Source organism: Argopecten irradians, chromosome 9 (genome assembly GCF_041381155.1).
Source record: "Argopecten irradians isolate NY chromosome 9, Ai_NY, whole genome shotgun sequence".
Lineage (NCBI taxonomy): Eukaryota > Metazoa > Mollusca > Bivalvia > Pectinida > Pectinidae > Argopecten > Argopecten irradians.
In genome coordinates, this window is record NC_091142.1 from 8,609,419 (window position 1) to 8,630,400 (window position 20,982).

The 20,982-nt window shown below is 39.6% G+C and overlaps 1 protein-coding gene across 2 annotated transcripts in view; it reads right to left on the reverse strand.

Moving 5' to 3' along the window:
• Nucleotides 1-279: 279 nt before the first annotated feature.
• The window catches only part of LOC138331329 (coronin-6-like), a 35,413-nt gene continuing 14,710 nt past the window's right edge, over nt 280-20,982 (reverse strand). The window contains exons 11-12 of one of the 2 annotated variants that reach the window (XM_069278866.1): nt 19,086-19,235; nt 288-418 (exon numbers count right to left, since the gene is read on the reverse strand). In XM_069278866.1, the coding sequence (XP_069134967.1) occupies nt 19,089-19,235 (147 nt within the window). In that variant the 3' untranslated portion in view covers nt 288-418; nt 19,086-19,088. Of the gene's footprint in view, nt 419-19,085; nt 19,236-20,982 lie in introns of both variants that reach the window. The other variant, XM_069278867.1, reaches the window with a different exon arrangement.

Below are 20,982 nucleotides of genomic sequence, written 5' to 3' on the forward strand. Positions count from 1 at the left end.
ATCAAGCATGTCATGTAACCTACACATCATCCAACACTAGAGTTTGTATGGCATTCAATCACCATTCAAACTTCCTTATCATACATTCATTACAAAATCACATATTTGCAATAACACAAGCATTGGAAAAAATTAATGGTCTACAAATGAAACATATAAAGTCTACTAATTGTTCATACATTTGTTAATACATCTACAGCTCCACAGGCTACGCCCCCCCTAGGAGAAAGTTCCAGCACTTTGAATTTAATTGATCAGTTCGTTATATCCTTGCATATATTGACGATGTGTGACAGCAAGCACTGGCCTACGGAGCACTTTTCTCCAGAGCTGCCACTTTCTGTTCTAGCTTACTGATTACACCATTCTGTAATTCCACCTTGTCTTGGAGATCTTTTATCAATCCTAGCAGCTTCTCCTGAAAAACACAGAGTAAGGGAATTAATATAACATCAACCTTTGTTTGACAAGCTGTAATTCAGTTTGAACAACCTTTCAGAATATTCAACCTTTTGTTAAGCAAGCTTTAATTAAGTTTGAACAACCTTTCAGAATTTACAAATGAACCAATCAAGATCATTTATCTTCAGATTATTCCTGGATTTTTACATCAATTATAACTTAGTTCAGATAAAAGATCTTATTTGAAATTTAATAACTTTTAAAATATCCTAACAATGGAGTCCAAATCCTATTAAAGTGTATTAATAACAAATCGATAGATTGTATCAGTACCAACACCTTGTAATCATCACCACTAACTGTGCAAGTTAACACCCTAACTACAATATGTAACACCCGAATATCATCACTAACTGTGCAGGGTTAACACACTAACTACAACCCTGTTAATCATCACTAACTGTACAGGTTAACACCCTAACTACACCCTGTTATCATCACTAACTGTACAGGTCAAACACCTAACTACACCCTGTTATCATCACTGTGCAAGTGAACACCCAGTTCCTGGTTATCATCACTAACTGTTGCAGGTTAACACCCTAATACACCCTGTTATCATCACTAACTAGTGGCAGGTTAACACCCTAACTACACCCTGTTATCATCACTAACTGTACAGGTTTATCATACCCTAAACTACACCCTGTTATCATAACTATAACTGTACAGGTTAACACCCTAACTACGTCCTGTTATCATCACTAACTGTACAGGTTTTAACACCCCTAACTACACCCTGTTATCATCACTAACTGTGCAGGTTAACACCCTAACTACACCCTGTTTATCATCACTAACTGTGCATGGTTAACACCCTAACTACACACAACACCCTGTTATCATCACTAACTGTACAGGTTAAACACCCTAACTACATCCTGTTATCATCACTCTCGAATGTAGCAGGTTAACACCCTAACTACACCCTGTTATCATCACTAACTGTACAGGTTAACACTCTAACTACATCCTGTTATCATCACTAACTGTATACAGGTAACACCCTAACTACACCCTGTTATCCATCACTAACTGTACACGGTTAACACCCTAACTACTCATCCTGTTATCATCACTAACTGTACAGGATAACAACCTAACTACAACCCAGTTATCATCACTAACTGTACAGGATAACAACCTAACTACATCCTGTTATCATCACTAACTGTACAGGATAACAAACCTAACTACATCCTGTTATCATCAACTAACACGGTAACAGGTTAACACCCTAACTACTACACCCTGTTTATCATCACTAACTGTACAGGTTAACTACCCTAACTACACCCTGTTATCATCACTAACTGTACAGGTTTTACACTCCTAAATAACACCCTAATCACCCTAATACACAGGTTATCATAACTAACTAAGTGTTAACACCATGTTAACATCAACCAACTATCACTGTGCAGGTTAACACCCTAACTACTCATCCTGTTATCATCACTAACTGTACAGCGTTATCACCCTAACTACACTGTTATCCATCAATAACTGTTAACACCCTAAACTACACACTCTGTTATTCAATCACTCAACTGTACAGGTTAACATCCTAACTACATCCTGTTATCATCACTAAATGAACTGTACAGGTTAACACCCTAACTACATCCTGTTATCATCACTAACTGTGGCAGGTTTAAACACCCTAACTACACCCTGTTATCATCACTAAACTGTGCAGGTTAACACCCTAACTACACCCCTGTTATCATCACTATACTGTGCAGGTTAACACCCTAACTACACCCTGGTTATCATCACTAACTGTAACACCCGAACAACACCGGGTTATCATCACTAACTGTTACAGGTTATCCACCCCTACTACATACACCCTGTTATCATCACTAACTGTACAGGTTAACACCCCTAACCTACAAAAACACCCGGTTTATCATCACTAACTGTGCAGGTTAACACCCATATAACAACTGTTATCATCACTAACTGTACAGGTTAACACCCTAACTACACCCTGTTATCATCACACTAACTGTAAGCAGGTTAACACCCTAACCTACACCCTGTTTTATCATCACTAACTGTACAGGTTAACACCCGTAACTACACCCTGTTATCATCCGCTAACTGTGCAGGTTAATAACACCCAAACTACATCCTGTTATCATCACTAACTGTACAGGTTTAACACCCTAACTACACCCTGTTATCATCACTAACTGTGCAGGTTAACAGGCCTAACCTACACTACAACCTCTAGTTATTCATCAACTAACGTTGTAGCAGGTTAACACCCTAAGATACTACCAATCCTCGTTTATCATCACTAACTGTAGCAGGTTAACACCCTAACTACACCCTTGTTATCATCACTAACTGTACAGGTTAACACCCTAACTACACCCATGTTATCATCACTAACTGTAATCAACACTAACTGTGCAGGTTAACACCCTAACTACACCCTGTTATCATCACTAACTGTAACAGGAACTACACCTTAACACTAACCTAACTAACACCCCTGTTATCATCACTAACTGTACAGGTTAACACCCTACACTAACTATCATCACCTGTTAACATACTACACACTGTATCAACTGTACAGGTTAACACCCTAACTACATCCTAGTTATCATCACTAACTGTGGCAGGTTAACACATCTAACTAACACCCTGTTATCTCTCACTAACTGTACAGGTTAACACCCTAACTACACCCTGTTTATCATCACAAACCTGTGCAGGTTAACACCCTAACTACACCCATGTTATCATCACTAACTGTGCAGGTTTTTAACACCCTAACAACTACAACCCCTGTTATCATCACTAACTGTGCAGGTTAACACCCCTAACTACACCCTGTTATCATCACTAACTGTGTGCAGGTTAACACCCTAACTACACCCTGTTTATCATCACTAACTGTACAGGTTAACATCCTAACTACACCCTGTTAACATCACTAACTGTGCAGGTTAACATCCTAACTACACCCTGTTATCATCACTAACTGTGGCAGGTTAACACCCTAACTACACCCTGTTATCATCACTAACTGTAACACGGTTAAACACTCCTAACTACTACACCTGTTATCATCACTAACTGTGCAGGGTTAACCCCACCCCTAACTACACCCCTGTCATCATCACTAACTGTGGCAGGTTACACCCTAACTACACCCTGTTATCATCACTAACTGTAACAGGTTAGCACCCTAACTACACCCTGTTATCATCACTTAACTGTGCAGGTTACACATCCTAACTACACCCTGTTATCATCACTAACTGTGCAGGTTCAAACACCCTAAACTACACCCTGTTATCATCACTAACTGTACAGGTTAACACCCTAACTGACACCCTGTTATCATCACTAACTGTGCCAGGTTAACACCCCTAACTACACCTGTTATCATCACTAACTGTGCAGGTTAACATCCTAACTACAACCCTGTTATCATCTAACTGAACTGTACAGGTTAACACCCCTAACTACATCCTGTTATCATCACTAACTGTACAGGTTAATTAACACCCTAACTACATCCTGTTATTCATCACAAACTGTGCAGGTTAACACCCTAACTACATCCTGTTATCATCACTAACTGTACAGGTTAACACCCTAACTACACCCTGTTATCATCACTCACTAACTGTGCAGGTTAACACCCTAACTACACCCTGTTATCATCACTAACTGTGGCAGGTTAACACCCTAACTACACCACCTGTTATCATCACTAACTGTGCAGGTTAACACCCTAACTACATCCCTGTTATCATCACTAACTGTGCAGGTTAACACCCTAACTAACTACACCCTGTTATCATCACTAACTGGTGCAGGTTAACATCCTAACTACATCCCTGTTATCATCACTAACTGACCTGTGCAGGTTTAACACCCTAAAAATCCTTTATCACACTAACTGTGCATGTTAACACCTAACTACACCCTGTTATCATCACCACTGTGCAGGTTAACACCCTAACAACATCCGTTTTATCATCACTAACTGTGCAGGTAACACCCCTAACTACACCCTGTTATCATCACTAACTGTACAGGTTAACACACCACTAACTACACCCGTTTAATCATCACTAACTGTGTACCAGGTTAACAACCCTAACTACACCCTGTTATCATCACTAACTGTGGCAGGTTAACAGTCCTAACTACATCCCTGTTAATCATCACTAACTGAAACTGTGCAGGTAACACCCTAACTACACCCTGTTATCATCATAAGCTAACTGTACAGGGTTAACACCCTAACTACACTCTGTTCATCATCACTAACTGTGCAGGTTAACATCCTAACAATCATCCTGTTATCATCACTAACTGCACTGTACAGGTTAACATACCCTAACTACCACCCAGTTATCATCTACTAACTGTAGGCAGGTTAACCACCCTAACTACACTGTTATCATCACTAACTGTACATGGTTTAACAACCCTAACTACCCTGTTATCATCACTAACTGTGCATGTAACCTACACTAACTGAACTGTACAGGGTAACACCCTACCTACACTCTGGTTTAGTTATCATCACTAAACTTTGGCGAGGTAGACAGCCCCTAACTACACTCTTTTATCACCACTAACTGTGGGCATGTTAACATCCTATACTACACTCTGTTATCCATCACCTGTACAAGGTTAACATCCCTCTATCTGTTATCATCACTAACTGAAAACTGTGCAGGTTAACACCCTACAACTACACCCTGTTATCATCGCTTACTGTACAGGTTAACACTCTAACTACAACACCCTGTTATCATCACTAACTGTACAGGTTAACACCCTAACTACATCCTGTTATCATCACTAACTGTACAGGTATACACCCTAACTACACTCTGTTATCATCACTAACTGTACAGGTTAACACCCTAACTACACCCTGTTATCATCACTAACTGTACAGGTTTAACACCCTAACTACAACCCTGTTATCATCACTAACTGTACATTATCACCCTAACTACACCTGTTATCATCACTAACTGTAATCAGGTTAACACCCTAACTACATCCTGTTATCATCACTAACTGTAACAGGTTAACACCCTAACTACATCTGTTATCATCACTAACTGTGCAGGTTAACACCCTAACTACACCCTGTTATCATCACTAACTGTGCAGGTTAACACCCTAACTACACCCTGTTATCATCACTAACTGTACAGGTTAACACCCTAACTACACCCTGTTATCATCACTAACTGTGCAGGTTAACACCCTAACTACATCCTGTTATCATCACTAACTGTACAGGGTAACACCCTAACTACATCCTGTTATCATCACTAACTGTACAGGTTAACATCCTAACTACACCTGGTTATCATCACTAACTGTGCAGGTTAAGCACCTAACTACACCCTGTTATCATCAACTAACTGTACAGGTTAACATTCCTAACTACACCCTGTTATCAATCACTAACTGTCATAACACCCTAACTACACCCTGTTTATCATCACTAACTGTACAGGTTAACACCCTAACTACATCCTGTTATCATCACTAACTGTACAGGTTAACACCCTAACTACACCCTGTTATCATCACTAACTGTGCAGGTTAACATCCTAACTACATCCTGTTATCATCACTAACTGTGCAGGTTAACACCCTAACTACACCCTGTTATCATCACTAACTGTACAGGTTAACACCCTAACTACATCCTGTTATCATCACTAACTGTGCAGGTTAACACCCTAACTACACCCTGTTATCATCACTAACTGTACAGGTTAACACCCTAACTACACCCTGTTATCATCACTAACTGTGCAGGTTAACACCCTAAACTACATCCTGTTATCATCACTAACTGTGCAGGTTAACACCCTAACTACACCCTGTTATCATCACTAACTGTACAGGTTAACACCCTAACTACATCCTGTTATCATCACTAACTGTGCAGGTTAACACCCTAACTACACCCTGTTATCATCACTAACTGTACAGGTTAACACCCTAACTACACCCTGTTATCATCACTAACTGTGCAGGTTAACACTCTAACTACATCCCTGTTATCATCACTAACTGTACAGGTTAACACCCTAACTACACCCTGTTATCATCACTAACTGTGCAGGTTAACACCCTAAACCTAACACACCCTGTTATCATCACTAACTGTGCAGGTTAACACCCTAACTACATCCTGTTATCATCACTAACTGTGCAGGTTAACACCCTAACTACACCCTGTTATCATCACTAACTGTGCAGGTTAACACCTAACTACACCCTGTTATCATCACTAACTGTGCAGGTTAACACCCTAACTACATCCTGTTATCATCACTAACTGTACAGGTTAACACTCTAACTACACCCTGTTATCATCACTAACTGTACAGGTTAACACCCTAACTACACCCTGTTATCATCACTAACTGTGCAGGTTAACACCCTAACTACACCCTGTTATCATCACTAACTGTACAGGTTAACACCTAACTACCCTGTTATCATCACTAACTGTACAGGTTAACACTCTAACTACACCCTGTTATCATCACTAACTGTACAGGTTAACACCCTAACTACACCCTGTTATCATCACTAACTGTGCAGGTTAACACCCTAACTACACCCTGTTATCATCACTAACTGTACAGGTTAACACCCTAACACCCTGTTATCATCACTAACCAGGTAACACCTAACTACACCTGTTATCATCACTAACTGTACAGGTTAACACCCTAACTACACCCTGTTATCATCACTAACTGTACAGGTTAACACCCTAACTACACCCTGTTATCATCACTAACTGTACAGGTTAACACCCTAACTACACCCTGTTATCATCACTAACTGTACAGGTTAACACCCTTAACTACACCTGTTATCATCACTAACTGTACAGGTTAACACCCTAACTACACCCTGTTATCATCACTAACTGTACAGGTTAACACCTAACTACACCTGTTATCATCACTAACTGTACAGGTTAACACCCTAACTACACCCTGTTATCATCACTAACTGTACAGGTTAACACCCTAACTACACTCTGTTATCATCACTAACTGTACAGGTTAACACCCTAACTACACTCTGTTATCATCACTAACTGTACAGGTTAACACCCTAACTACACCCTGTTATCATCACTAACTGTACAGGTTAACACCCTAACTACACCCTGTTATCATCACACTAACTGTACAGGTTAACACCCTAACTACACCCTGTTATCATCACTAACTGTACAGGTTAACACCCTAACTAACACACCTGTTATCATCACTAACTGTACAGGTTAACACCCTAACTACACATCCTGTTATCATCACTAACTGTACAGGTTAACACCCTAAACTACACCCTGTTATCATCACTAACTGTACAGGTTAACACCCTAACTACACCTGTTATCATCACTAAACTGTGCAGGTTAACACCCTAACTATCACATCCTGTTATCATCACTAACTGTGCAGGTTAACACCCTAACTACACCCTGTTATCATCACTAACTGTACAGGTTAACACCCTAACTACACCTGTTATCATCACTAACTGTGCAGGTTAACACCCTAACTACACCTGTTATCATCACTAACTGTGCAGGTTAACACCCTAACTACACCCTGTTATCATCACTAACTGTACAGGTTAACACCCTAACACCCTAACTACACCCTGTTATCATCACTAACTGTGCAGGTTAACACCCTAACTACACCCTGTTATCATCACTAACTGTACAGGTTAACACCCTAACTACACCCTGTTATCATCACTAACTGTGCAGGTTAACACCCTAACTACACCCTGTTATCATCACTAACTGTGCAGGTTAACACCCTAACTACACCCTGTTATCATCACTAACTGTGCAGGTTAACACCCTAACTACACACCTGTTATCATCACTAACTGTGCAGGTTAACACCCCTAACTACATCCTGTTATCATCACTAACTGTGCAGGTTAACACCCTAACTACACCCCTGTTATCATCACTAACTGTACAGGTTAACACCCTAACTACACCCTGTTATCATCACTAACTGTACAGGTTAACATCCTAACTACACCCTGTTATCATCACTAACTGTGCAGGTTAACACCCTAACTACACCCTGTTATCATCACTAACTGTACAGGTTAACACCCTAACTACACCCTGTTATCATCACTAACTGTACAGGTTAACACCCTAACTACGTCCTGTTATCATCACTAACTGTGCAGGTTAACACCCTAACTACACCCTGTTATCATCACTAACTGTGCAGGTTAACACCCTAACTACATCCTGTTATCATCACTAACTGTGCAGGTTAACACCCTAACTACACCCTGTTATCATCACTAACTGTACAGGTTAACACCCTAACTACATCCTGTTATCATCACTAACTGTACAGGTTAACACCCTAACTACACCCTGTTATCATCACTAACTGTACAGGTTAACACCCTAACTACACCCTGTTATCATCACTAACTGTACAGGTTAACACCCTAACTACACCCTGTTATCATCACTAACTGTACAGGTTAACACCCTAACTACACCCTGTTATCATCACTAACTGTGCAGGTTAACACCCTAACTACATCCTGTTATCATCACTAACTGTACAGGTTAACACCCTAACTACACCCTGTTATCATCACTAACTGTACAGGTTAACACCCTAACTACACCCTGTTATCATCACTAACTGTACAGGTTAAAACACCCTAAACTACACTCTGTTATCATCACTAAACTGTACAGGTTAACACCCTAAAACACCCCTGTTATCATCACTAACTGTACAGGTTAACACCCTAAACTACACCTGTTATCATCACTAACTGTACAGGTTAACACCCTAACTACACCCTGTTTTCATCACACCTGTACAGGTTAACACCTAACTACACTCTGTTATCATCACTAACTGTACAGGTTAACACCCTAACTACACCCTGTTATCATCACTAACTGTACAGGTTAACACCCTAACTACACCCTGTTATCATCACTAACTGTGCAGGTTAACACCCTAACTACACCCTGTTATCATCACTAACTGTACAGGTTAACACCCTAACTACACCTGTTATCATCACTAACTGTGCAGGTTAACACCCTAACTACACCCTGTTATCATCACTAACTGTACAGGTTAACACCCTAACTACACCCTGTTATCATCACTAACTGTACAGGTTAACACCCTAACTACAACCCTGTTATCATCACCTTAACTGTGGCAGGTTTAACACAGGTTAAACCTAACTACACCCTGTTATCATCACTAACTGTACAGGTTAACACCCTAACTACTCCTGTTATCATCACTAACTGTGCAGGTTAACACCCTAACTACGTCCTGTTATCATCACTAACTGTACAGGTTAAACATCCTAACTACACCCTGTTATCATCACTAACTGTGCAGGTTAACACCCTAACTACATCCTGTTATCATCACTAACTGTGCAGGTTAACACCTAACTACACCTGTTATCATCGCTAACTGTACAGGTTAACATCCTAACTACACCCTGTTATCATCACTAACTGTGCAGGTTAACACCTAACTACACCCTGTTATCATCACTAACTGTACAGGTTAACACCCTAACTACACCCTGTTATCATCACTAACTGTCGCAGGTTAACACCCTAATACACCCTGTTATCATCACTAACTGTGCAGGTTAACACTCTAACTACACCCTGTTATCATCACTATACTGTACAGGTTAACACCCTAACTACACCCTGTTATCATCACTAACTGTGCAGGTTAACACCCTAACTACACCCTGTTATCATCACTAACTGTACAGGTTAAACACCCTAACTACACCCTGTTATCATCACTAACTGTGCAGGTTAACACCCTAACTACACCCTGTTATCATCACTAACTGTACAGGTTAACACCCTAACTACACCCTGTTATCATCACTAAACTGTAGCAGGTTAACACCCTAACTACACCCTGTTATCATCACTAACTGTACAGGTTAACACCCTAACTACACCCTGTTATCATCACTAACTGTACAGGTTAACACCCTAACTACACCCTGTTATCATCACTAACTGTGCAGGTTAACACCCTAACTACACCCTGTTATATCATCACACTAACTGTATCAGGTTAACACCCTAACTACACCCTGTTATCATCACTAACTGTGCAGGTTAACACCCTAACTACACCCTGTTATCATCACTAACTGTACAGGTTAACACCCTAACTACACCCTGTTATCATCACTAACTGTACAGGTTAACACCCTAACTACACCCTGTTATCATCACTAACTGTACAGGTTAACACCCTAACTACATCCTGTTATCATCACTAACTGTACAGGTTAACACCCTAACTACACCCTGTTATCATCACTAACTGTACAGGTTAACACCCTAACTACACCCTGTTATCATCACTAACTGTACAGGTTAACACCCTAACTACACCCTGTTATCATCACTAACTGTACAGGTTAACAACCTAACTACACCCTGTTATCATCATAACTGTACCAGGTTAACACCACTAACTACACCCTGTTATCATCACTAACTGTACAGGTTAACACCCTAACTACACCCTGTTATCATCACTAACTGTACAGGTTAACACCCTAACTACACCCTGTTATCTCACTAACTGTACAGGTTAACACCCTAACTACACTCTGTTATCATCACTAACTGTGCAGGTTAACATCCTAACTACACTCTGTTATCATCACTAACTGTACAGGTTAACATCCTAACTACTACACCCTGTTATCATCACTAACTGTACAGGTTAACACCCTAACTACACTCTGTTATCATCACTAACTGTGCAGGTTAACACCCTAACTACACTCTGTTATCATCACTAACTGTACAGGTTAACACCCTAACTACACTCTGTTATCATCACTAACTGTACAGGTTAACACCCTAACTACACCCTGTTATCATCACTAACTGTACAGGTTAACACCCTAACTACACACCTGTTATCATCACTAACTGTGCAGGTTAACACCCTAACTACACCCTGTTATCATCACTAACTGTGCAGGTTAACACCCTAACTACACCCTGTTATCATCACTAACTGTGCAGGTTAACACCCTAACTACACCCTGTTATCATCACTAACTGTGCAGGTTAACATCCTAACTACATCCTGTTATCATCACTAACTGTACAGGTTAACACCCTAACTACACCCTGTTATCATCACTAACTGTGCAGGTTAAACACCCTAACTACACCCTGTTATCATCACTAACTGTGCAGGTTAACATCCTAACTACACCCTGTTATCATCACTAACTGTACAGGTTAACACCCTAACTACACCCTGTTAACACCAAACTACACCCTGTCATCATCACTAACTGTGCAGGTTAACACCCTAACTACATCCTGTTATCATCACTAACTGTACAGGTTAACACCCTAAACTACATCCTGTTATCATCACTAACTGTGCAGGTTAACACCCTAACTACACCCTGTTATCATCACTAACTGTACAGGTTAACATCCTAACTACACCCTGTTATCATCACTAACTGTACAGGTTAACACCCTAACTACATCCTGTTATCATCACTAACTGTGCAGTGTTAACACCCTAACTACACCCTGTTATCATCACTAACTGTAACTGTGCAGGTTAACACCCTAACTACACCCTGTTATCATCACTAACTGTACAGGTTAACACCCTAACTACACCCTGTTATCATCACTAACTGTACAGGTTAACACCCTAACTACACCCTGTTATCATCACTAACTGTGCAGGTTAACACCCTAACTACGTCCTGTTATCATCACTAACTGTACAGGTTAACACCCTAACTACACCCTGTTATCATCACTAACTGTACAGGTTAACACCTAATACATCCTGTTTATCACTAACTCACTAGTAACTGTACAGGGTTAACATGTGCAGCGGTCTACTTCCCTAACTACATCCTGTTATCATCACTAACTGTGCAGGTTAACACCCTAACTACATCCTGTTATCATCACTAACTGTACAGGTTAACACCCTAACTACACCCTGTTATCATCACTAACTGTACAGGTTAACACCCTAACTACACCCTGTTATCATCACTAACTGTACAGGTTAACACCCTAACTACACCCTGTTATCATCACTAACTGTACAGGTTAACACCCTAACTACACCCTGTTATCATCACTAACTGTACAGGTTAACACCCTAACTACACCCTGTTATCATCACTAACTGTACAGGTTAACACCCTAACTACACCCTGTTATCATCACTAACTGTACAGGTTAACACCCTAACTACACCCTGTTATCATCACTAACTGTGCAGGTTAACACCCTAACTACACCCTGTTATCATCACTAACTGTACAGGTTAACACCCTAACTACACCCTGTTATCATCACTAACTGTACAGGTTAACACCCTAACTACACCCTGTTATCATCACTAACTGTACAGGTTAACACCCTAACTACACCCTGTTTATCATCACTAACTGTACAGGTTAACACCCTAACTACACCCTGTTATCATCACTAACTGTACAGGTTAACACCCTAACTACACCCTGTTATCATCACTAACTGTACAGGTTAACATCCTAACTACACCCTGTTATCATCACTAACTGTACAGGTTAACACCCTAACTACACCCTGTTATCATCACTAACTGTGCAGGTTAACACCCTAACTACACCCTGTTATCATCACTAACTGTACAGGTTAACACCCTAACTACACCCTGTTATCATCACTAACTGTACAGGTTAACACCCTAAACACCCTGTTATCATCACTAACTGTACAGGTTAACACCCTAACTACACCCTGTTATCATCACTAACTGTACAGGTTAACACCCTAACTACACCTAACTACTGTTATCATCACTAACTGTACAGGTTAACACCCTAACTACACCCTGTTATCATCACTAACTGTGCAGGTTAACACCCTAACTACACCCTGTTATCATCACTAACTGTACAGGTTAACACCCTAACTACACCCTGTTATCATCACTAACTGTGCAGGTTAACACCCTAACTACACCCTGTTATCATCACTAACTGTACAGGTTAACACCCTAACTACACCCTGTTATCATCACTAACTGTGCAGGTTAACACCCTAACTACACCCTGTTATCATCACTAACTGTGCAGGTTAACACCCTAACTACACCCTGTTATCATCACTAACTGTGCAGGTTAACACCCTAACTACACCCTGTTATCATCACTAACTGTACAGGTTAACACCCTAACTACACCCTGTTATCATCACTAACTGTACAGGTTAACACCCTAACTACATCCTGTTATCATCACTAACTGTACAGGTTAACACCCTAACTACACCCTGTTATCATCACTAACTGTACAGGTTAACACCCTAACTACATCCTGTTATCATCACTAACTGTACAGGTTAACACCCTAACTACATCCTGTTATCATCACTAACTGTGCAGGTTAACACCCTAACTACACCCTGTTATCATCACTAACTGTGCAGGTTAACACCCTAACTACACCCTGTTATCATCACTAACTGTGCAGGTTAACACCCTAACTACACCCTGTTATCATCACTAACTGTACAGGTTAACACCCTAACTACACCCTGTTATCATCACTAACTGTACAGGTTAACACCCTAACTACACCCTGTTATCATCACTAACTGTACAGGTTAACACCCTAACTACACCCTGTTATCATCACTAACTGTACAGGTTAACACCCTAACTACACCCTGTTATCATCACTAACTGTGCAGGTTAACACCCTAACTACACCTGTTATCATCACTAACTGTACAGGTTAACACCCTAACTACACCCTGTTATCATCACTAACTGTGCAGGTTAACACCCTAACTACACCCTGTTATCATCACTAACTGTACAGGTTAACACCTAACTACACCCTGTTATCATCACTAACTGTGCAGGTTAACACCCTAACTACACCCTGTTATCATCACTAACTGTGCAGGTTAACACCCTAACTACACCCTGTTATCATCACTAACTGTACAGGTTAACACCCTATACTACACCCTGTTATCATCACTAACTGTACAGGTTAACACCTAACTACACCCTGTTATCATCACTAACTGTGCAGGTTAACACCCTAACTACACCCTGTTATCATCACTAACTGTACAGGTTAACACCCTAACTACACCCTGTTATCATCACTAACTGTACAGGTTAACACCCTAACTACACCCTGTTATCATCACTAACTGTACAGGTTAACACCCTAACTACATCCTGTTATCATCACTAACTGTACAGGTTAACACCCTAACTACACCCTGTTATCATCACTAACTGTACAGGTTAACACCCTAACTACACCCTGTTATCATCACTAACTGTACAGGTTAACACCCTAACTACACCCTGTTATCATCACTACTAACTGTACAGGTTAACACCCTAACTACACCCTGTTATCATCACTAACTGTGCAGGTTAACACCCTAACTACACCCTGTTATCATCACTAACTGTGCAGGTTAACACCCTAACTACATCCTGTTATCATCACTAACTGTACAGGTTAACACCCTAACTACATCCTGTTATCATCACTAACTGTGCAGGTTAACACCCTAACTACATCCTGTTATCATCACTAACTGTACAAGGTTAACACCCTAACTACACCCTGTTATCATCACTAACTGTACAGGTTAACACCCTAACTACATCCTGTTATCATCACTAACTGTACAGGTTAACACCCTAACTACACCCTGTTATCATCACTAACTGTGCAGGTTAACACCCTAACTACATCCTGTTATCATCACTAACTGTGCAGGTTACACTAACTACACCTGTTATCATCACTACTGTCAGGTTAACACCCTAACTACACCCTGTTATCATCACTAACTGTACAGGTTAACACCCTAACTACACACCTGTTATCACATCACCTAACTGTACAGGTTAACACCCTAACTACACCTGTTATCATCACTAACTGTACAGGTTAACACCCTAACTACATCCTGTTATCATCACTAACTGTACAGGTTAACACCCTAACTACATCCTGTTATCATCACTATGTACTGTGAGGTTAACACCCTAACTACACCCTGTTATCATCACTAACTGTGCAGGTTAACACCCTAACTACATCCTGTTATCATCACTAACTGTACAGGTTAACACCCTAACTACACCCTGTTATCATCACTAACTGTACAGGTTAACACCCTAACTACATCCTGTTATCATCACTAACTGTACAGGTTAACACCCTAACTACATCCTGTTATCATCACTAACTGAACTGTACAGGGTAACACCCTAACTACACTCTGTTATCATCACTAACTGTACAGGTTAACACCCTAACTACACCCTGTTATCATCACTAACTGTACAGGTTAACACCCTAACTACACCCTGTTATCATCACTAACTGTACAGGTTAACACCCTAACTACACCCTGTTATCATCACTAACTGTACAGGTTAACACCCTAACTACATCCTGTTATCATCACTAACTGTACAGGTTAACACCCTAACTACATCCTGTTATCATCACTAACTGTACAGGTTAACACCCTAACTACATCCTGTTATCATCACTAACTGTACAGGTTAACACCCTAACTACATCCTGTTATCATCACTAACTGTGCAGGTTAACACCCTAACTACATCCTGTTATCATCACTAACTGTGCAGGTTAACACCCTAACTACATCCTGTTATCATCACTAACTGTACAGGTTAACACACCCTAACTACATCCTGTTATCATCACTAACTGTGCAGGTTAACACCCTAACTACATCCTGTTATCATCACTAACTGTACAGGTTAACACCCTAACTACATCCTGTTATCATCACTAACTGTGCAGGTTAACACCCTAACTACACCCTGTTATCATCACTAACTGTACAGGTTAACACCCTAACTACATCCTGTTATCATCACTAACTGTACAGGTTAACACCCTAACTACATCCTGTTATCATCACTAACTGTACAGGTTAACACCCTAACTACACCCTGTTATCATCACTAACTGTGCAGGTTAACACACTACACACCTAACTATCACTAACTGTCAGGTTAACACCCTAACTACACCCTGTTATCATCACTAACTGTACAGGTTAACACCCTAACTACACCCTGTTATCATCACTAACTGTACAGGTTAACACCCTAACTACACCCTGTTATCATCACTAACTGTACAGGTTAACACCCTAACTACACCCTGTTATCATCACTAACTGTACAGGTTAACACCCTAACTACACACCTGTATCATCACTACTGTGCAGGTTAACACCCTAACTACATCCTGTTATCATCACTAACTGTACAGGTTAACACCCTAACTACACCCTGTTATCATCACTAACTGTGCAGGTTAACACCCTAACTACACACTGTTATCATCACTAACTGTACAGGTTAACACCCTAACTACACCCTGTTATCATCACTAACTGTGCAGGTTAACACCCTAACTACACCCTGTTATCATCACTAACTGTGCAGGTTAACACCCTAACTACACCCTGTTATCATCACTAACTGTGCAGGTTAACACCCTAACTACACCCTGTTATCATCACTAACTGTACAGGTTAACACCCTAACTACACCCTGTTATCATCACTAACTGTGCAGGTTAACACCCTAACTACACCCTGTTATCATCACTAACTGTACAGGTTAACACCCTAACTACATCCTGTTATCATCACTAACTGTGCAGGTTAACACCCTAACTACACCCTGTTATCATCACTAACTGTACAGGTTAACACCCTAACTACACCCTGTTATCATCACTAACTGTGCAGGTTAACATCCTAACTACATCCTGTTATCATCACTAACTGTACAGGTTAACACCCTAACTACACCCTGTTATCATCACTAACTGTGCAGGTTAACACCCTAACTACACCCTGTTATCATCACTAACTGTGCAGGTTAACACCCTAACTACACCCTGTTATCATCACTAACTGTGCAGGTTAACACCCTAACTACACCCTGTTATCATCACTAACTGTACAGGTTAACACCCTAACTACACCCTGTTATCATCACTAACTGTACAGGTTAACACCTAACTACACCTGTTATCATCACTAACTGTACAGTACACCTAATACACCCTGTTATCATCACTACAGTACACCCTAACTACACCTGTTATCATCACTAACTGTGCAGGTTAACACCCTAACTACACCTGTTATCATCACTAACTGTACAGGTTAACACCCTAACTACACCCTGTTATCATCACTAACTGTGCAGGTTAACACCCTAACAGTTAAGCTCTAATTGATTAGCACTGCTAGCAATATTCTACAACATAAACCACTAGATTACAAAACAATGGCAAATGAGGATCAACAATACTAAATTACAAAGGTTACACTTTTTTTTTTATGAACGATGACAATGGGAAATGGGAAACACCAAAAACACCAAATTCAAAAGATTAATTATTTAACTTGTCACAGAAGTAACTGATCCCTGTAGCTATCATGCAGCTCCATCTTTAAGTTCAGGATTTGATAAAAGACCGGTCTTTGATTTAGAAGAGTCTAAATGCGGATTCAGGGGTGAATGAATACTGCATATATTATAATTGGTCGAGTTTTATGCCCTTTTAACAGAAATGACCTCTGACCCCTATGTAGTATGTTGCACATGTGAATGTCTGTATGTTTTAGAACGCTGTGGGATATTGGTGCTGTGTCTCTTTGCAATGTTCAGTGGAAACTCTTGTCCATTTTATAGTGCTATCCCACTGAAACATTCTAACACAGACAGCACACTCCACCACATTGGTGAAAGTTTTACATGGTAGTAAACACGCCCAAGAGTAGATAGGCCAAGATACAGATGATAAAACATTTATTAAATATTTACAAAATATTCAGTTAAAACCTGTATATGTTCCATATGTAGATATTCAGTAAAAAAAAATTATAAGGTATATCTATTTAAGTAATTGATTTTAGATATACAAAAGTATATATATATATGATAGTTTACCAACCCCAGCATTAACAAACAAACGATACATAAAACTATCCATGATGTGTATATAAAACAGGCGAATTATACTGTTAACATTCTTATTTTACCATAGTCAAATTTAGCACGAATGTAAAAAACTGATTAGCACAGACATGAATTAAAACAAAGCAGTGGTTCAATACCAAAAATACCCTTCCTCAAAATTTAGCGCTGTACATGAATTAGCGCTTCAAAGGTAGCGCTAGCAAATATAAAACTATTGCTGAAATAAGTATGTTTACAGAAGTACAAAGATGTGTATATAAGGTAAAATCAGCTAAGATTGTCTCCCCTGGCAGCTGAAATAGAAGCTCTATCTAATTATAAAGCAACAAAGGTTAACTGCCACCACCAAACAGGTGCCCATCAGAATGAGGTGCCGGGTTAGTGAAACGTGCACAATCCAAAAGAGTAGGAGTATATAAAGCTCAACAAACACAGGGAAATACACATATATATATATATATATACGTTTTAGCATTTTTCTCCGTTCTCTTCCTCCGATGATAAAGCCTCGTATTGTGATACTCGTTCCTCTAACGTTTTAATGCGTCGTTCATGTGCTTTTACTATTAGTTTGAGTTTCCTGATATCGTCGATCAAGGCCTGTGGATCAAAACCCTGCATCACAAGAAAAGGAGGAAACACATTCAGGTGAAGTTGAAAAGTATCAAAATCAGGAAAATTACACAGTGATACGTTGATGGCAAGGATGTCGGAACTGAATCATGTTCAGTGAACATGCGATAAGTGAGTTATCTGGTAAAAAGGTCTTGGATCTAGTGCCCCGCAAATATTTGATCATGTCCAGTGAGAGCTATTCTCAGCTTCTTCCTTCTTCTCTCTAATCTTATGACACTAGAAATCTAAACACAAAGTTTACACAACATAAAAGATGGACTTCTCAAGGATAAACTATTTCTATTTGGCTTGTCCATAAAAATCCCAGGGACCTATAGCTACTGCGACCATATTTTCTGTAGGCTTAAATAAGGGCCTTTTCTCTTCAAAGGAAAGATATCAAAGAACCCAACAGCATAACATATCAAAGAATCCTACAGTGATTTGCTAAATCGTTTTGTTTTCCTTCTATTGAGCCCCATCCCTCTTGCCCATACACACAAGAACAGTAACAGATTATATTTTGGCCAATTATATAATATAGAGAATTTATTAGGCAGCTACAGTTCTGTGACAAAAATATTTGATCACATCATTTTTCATATTTCATGCATTTTGACAAATATCTGATGGTGTTGGGCTAAAAATATGAAGTGATCAAATAGTTTTGGCCAGTACTGCATATATACTGTTGAGCAGCCGCTATAGGTACACTTATTGATGGAGTATCAAGCATCAGAGGCAATCTTTGTTATTGTACTGGAAGTTACAAGGTAGAGATTAGAGGCATGCACTGAAGTCACTTAATCAGCCAGAATGACATATATTTCCTTACAGCAGGGACTAAATGACAACATTTTGTTCTTTTTGTCAAAAATTGTTCCTTGCCATGTCTTGTGCTGTCATTTCACTTAGCTTTGTCATTAAAAGAAATTCATATCTTGTCAATTCAGTGTTTTTTGAATTAAAATTTTGATATACTTATAACGGACTTAAATGCCATGTTTTGTGTTTAGAACTCTAACCTACATTTATGAAACGCTCTTAGGAGCCAGATTTGTAAAAAATTATACAAATTTGTTCTTTTTTATATCAAAAGATGCAACCAACTAAATAAGAACACGCTTCGGGGCCAGGTGAGCTAATAATTACGCAGCATTATTTAATCTTTACTCCAGCCATCAATTTTTTCATGTAATGAGCAAACTTAAAAATACAAAGTAAATTCTGTAGTACTTAATTAGATAGGATTTATTATTTATAAATTTATTGCGTACAAACTTCATGTCTCAGTTGCAAACAGCTTAAACCATTGATTTATTGAGGACATTTTGAACTAAACTGACAGAATTTGATGTCCAAAGATCTAAACTCATTCACCCCTGATAACACATTTGAACTCTCCCAATCCAAAGACTAATACAGTTCAATATGACATTTCAGGGGGTGTATGAGTTAATGAATCCTTCAGTTAGAGGCATTATGTGTAAAACAGACGGAGTTGTGTGTCTCGGCTGAAAACACTTAACACATCCACCCCTGAAATTTCAAAACGGATTGGTCTTTCTTTTATTTAGAAGAGCCTAAATGTATCTTTAGGGGTGAATGAGTCAAAAGCATTGATGACATTATTGTGTTAAATGACAGAATTTTACATCAGCTTTACAGTAACTTGGACATTATCCTGTAAGCCCTGAAATTTCATAATGGAATGGTCTATTCTTTTATTTAAAAGAGCCTAAATGTA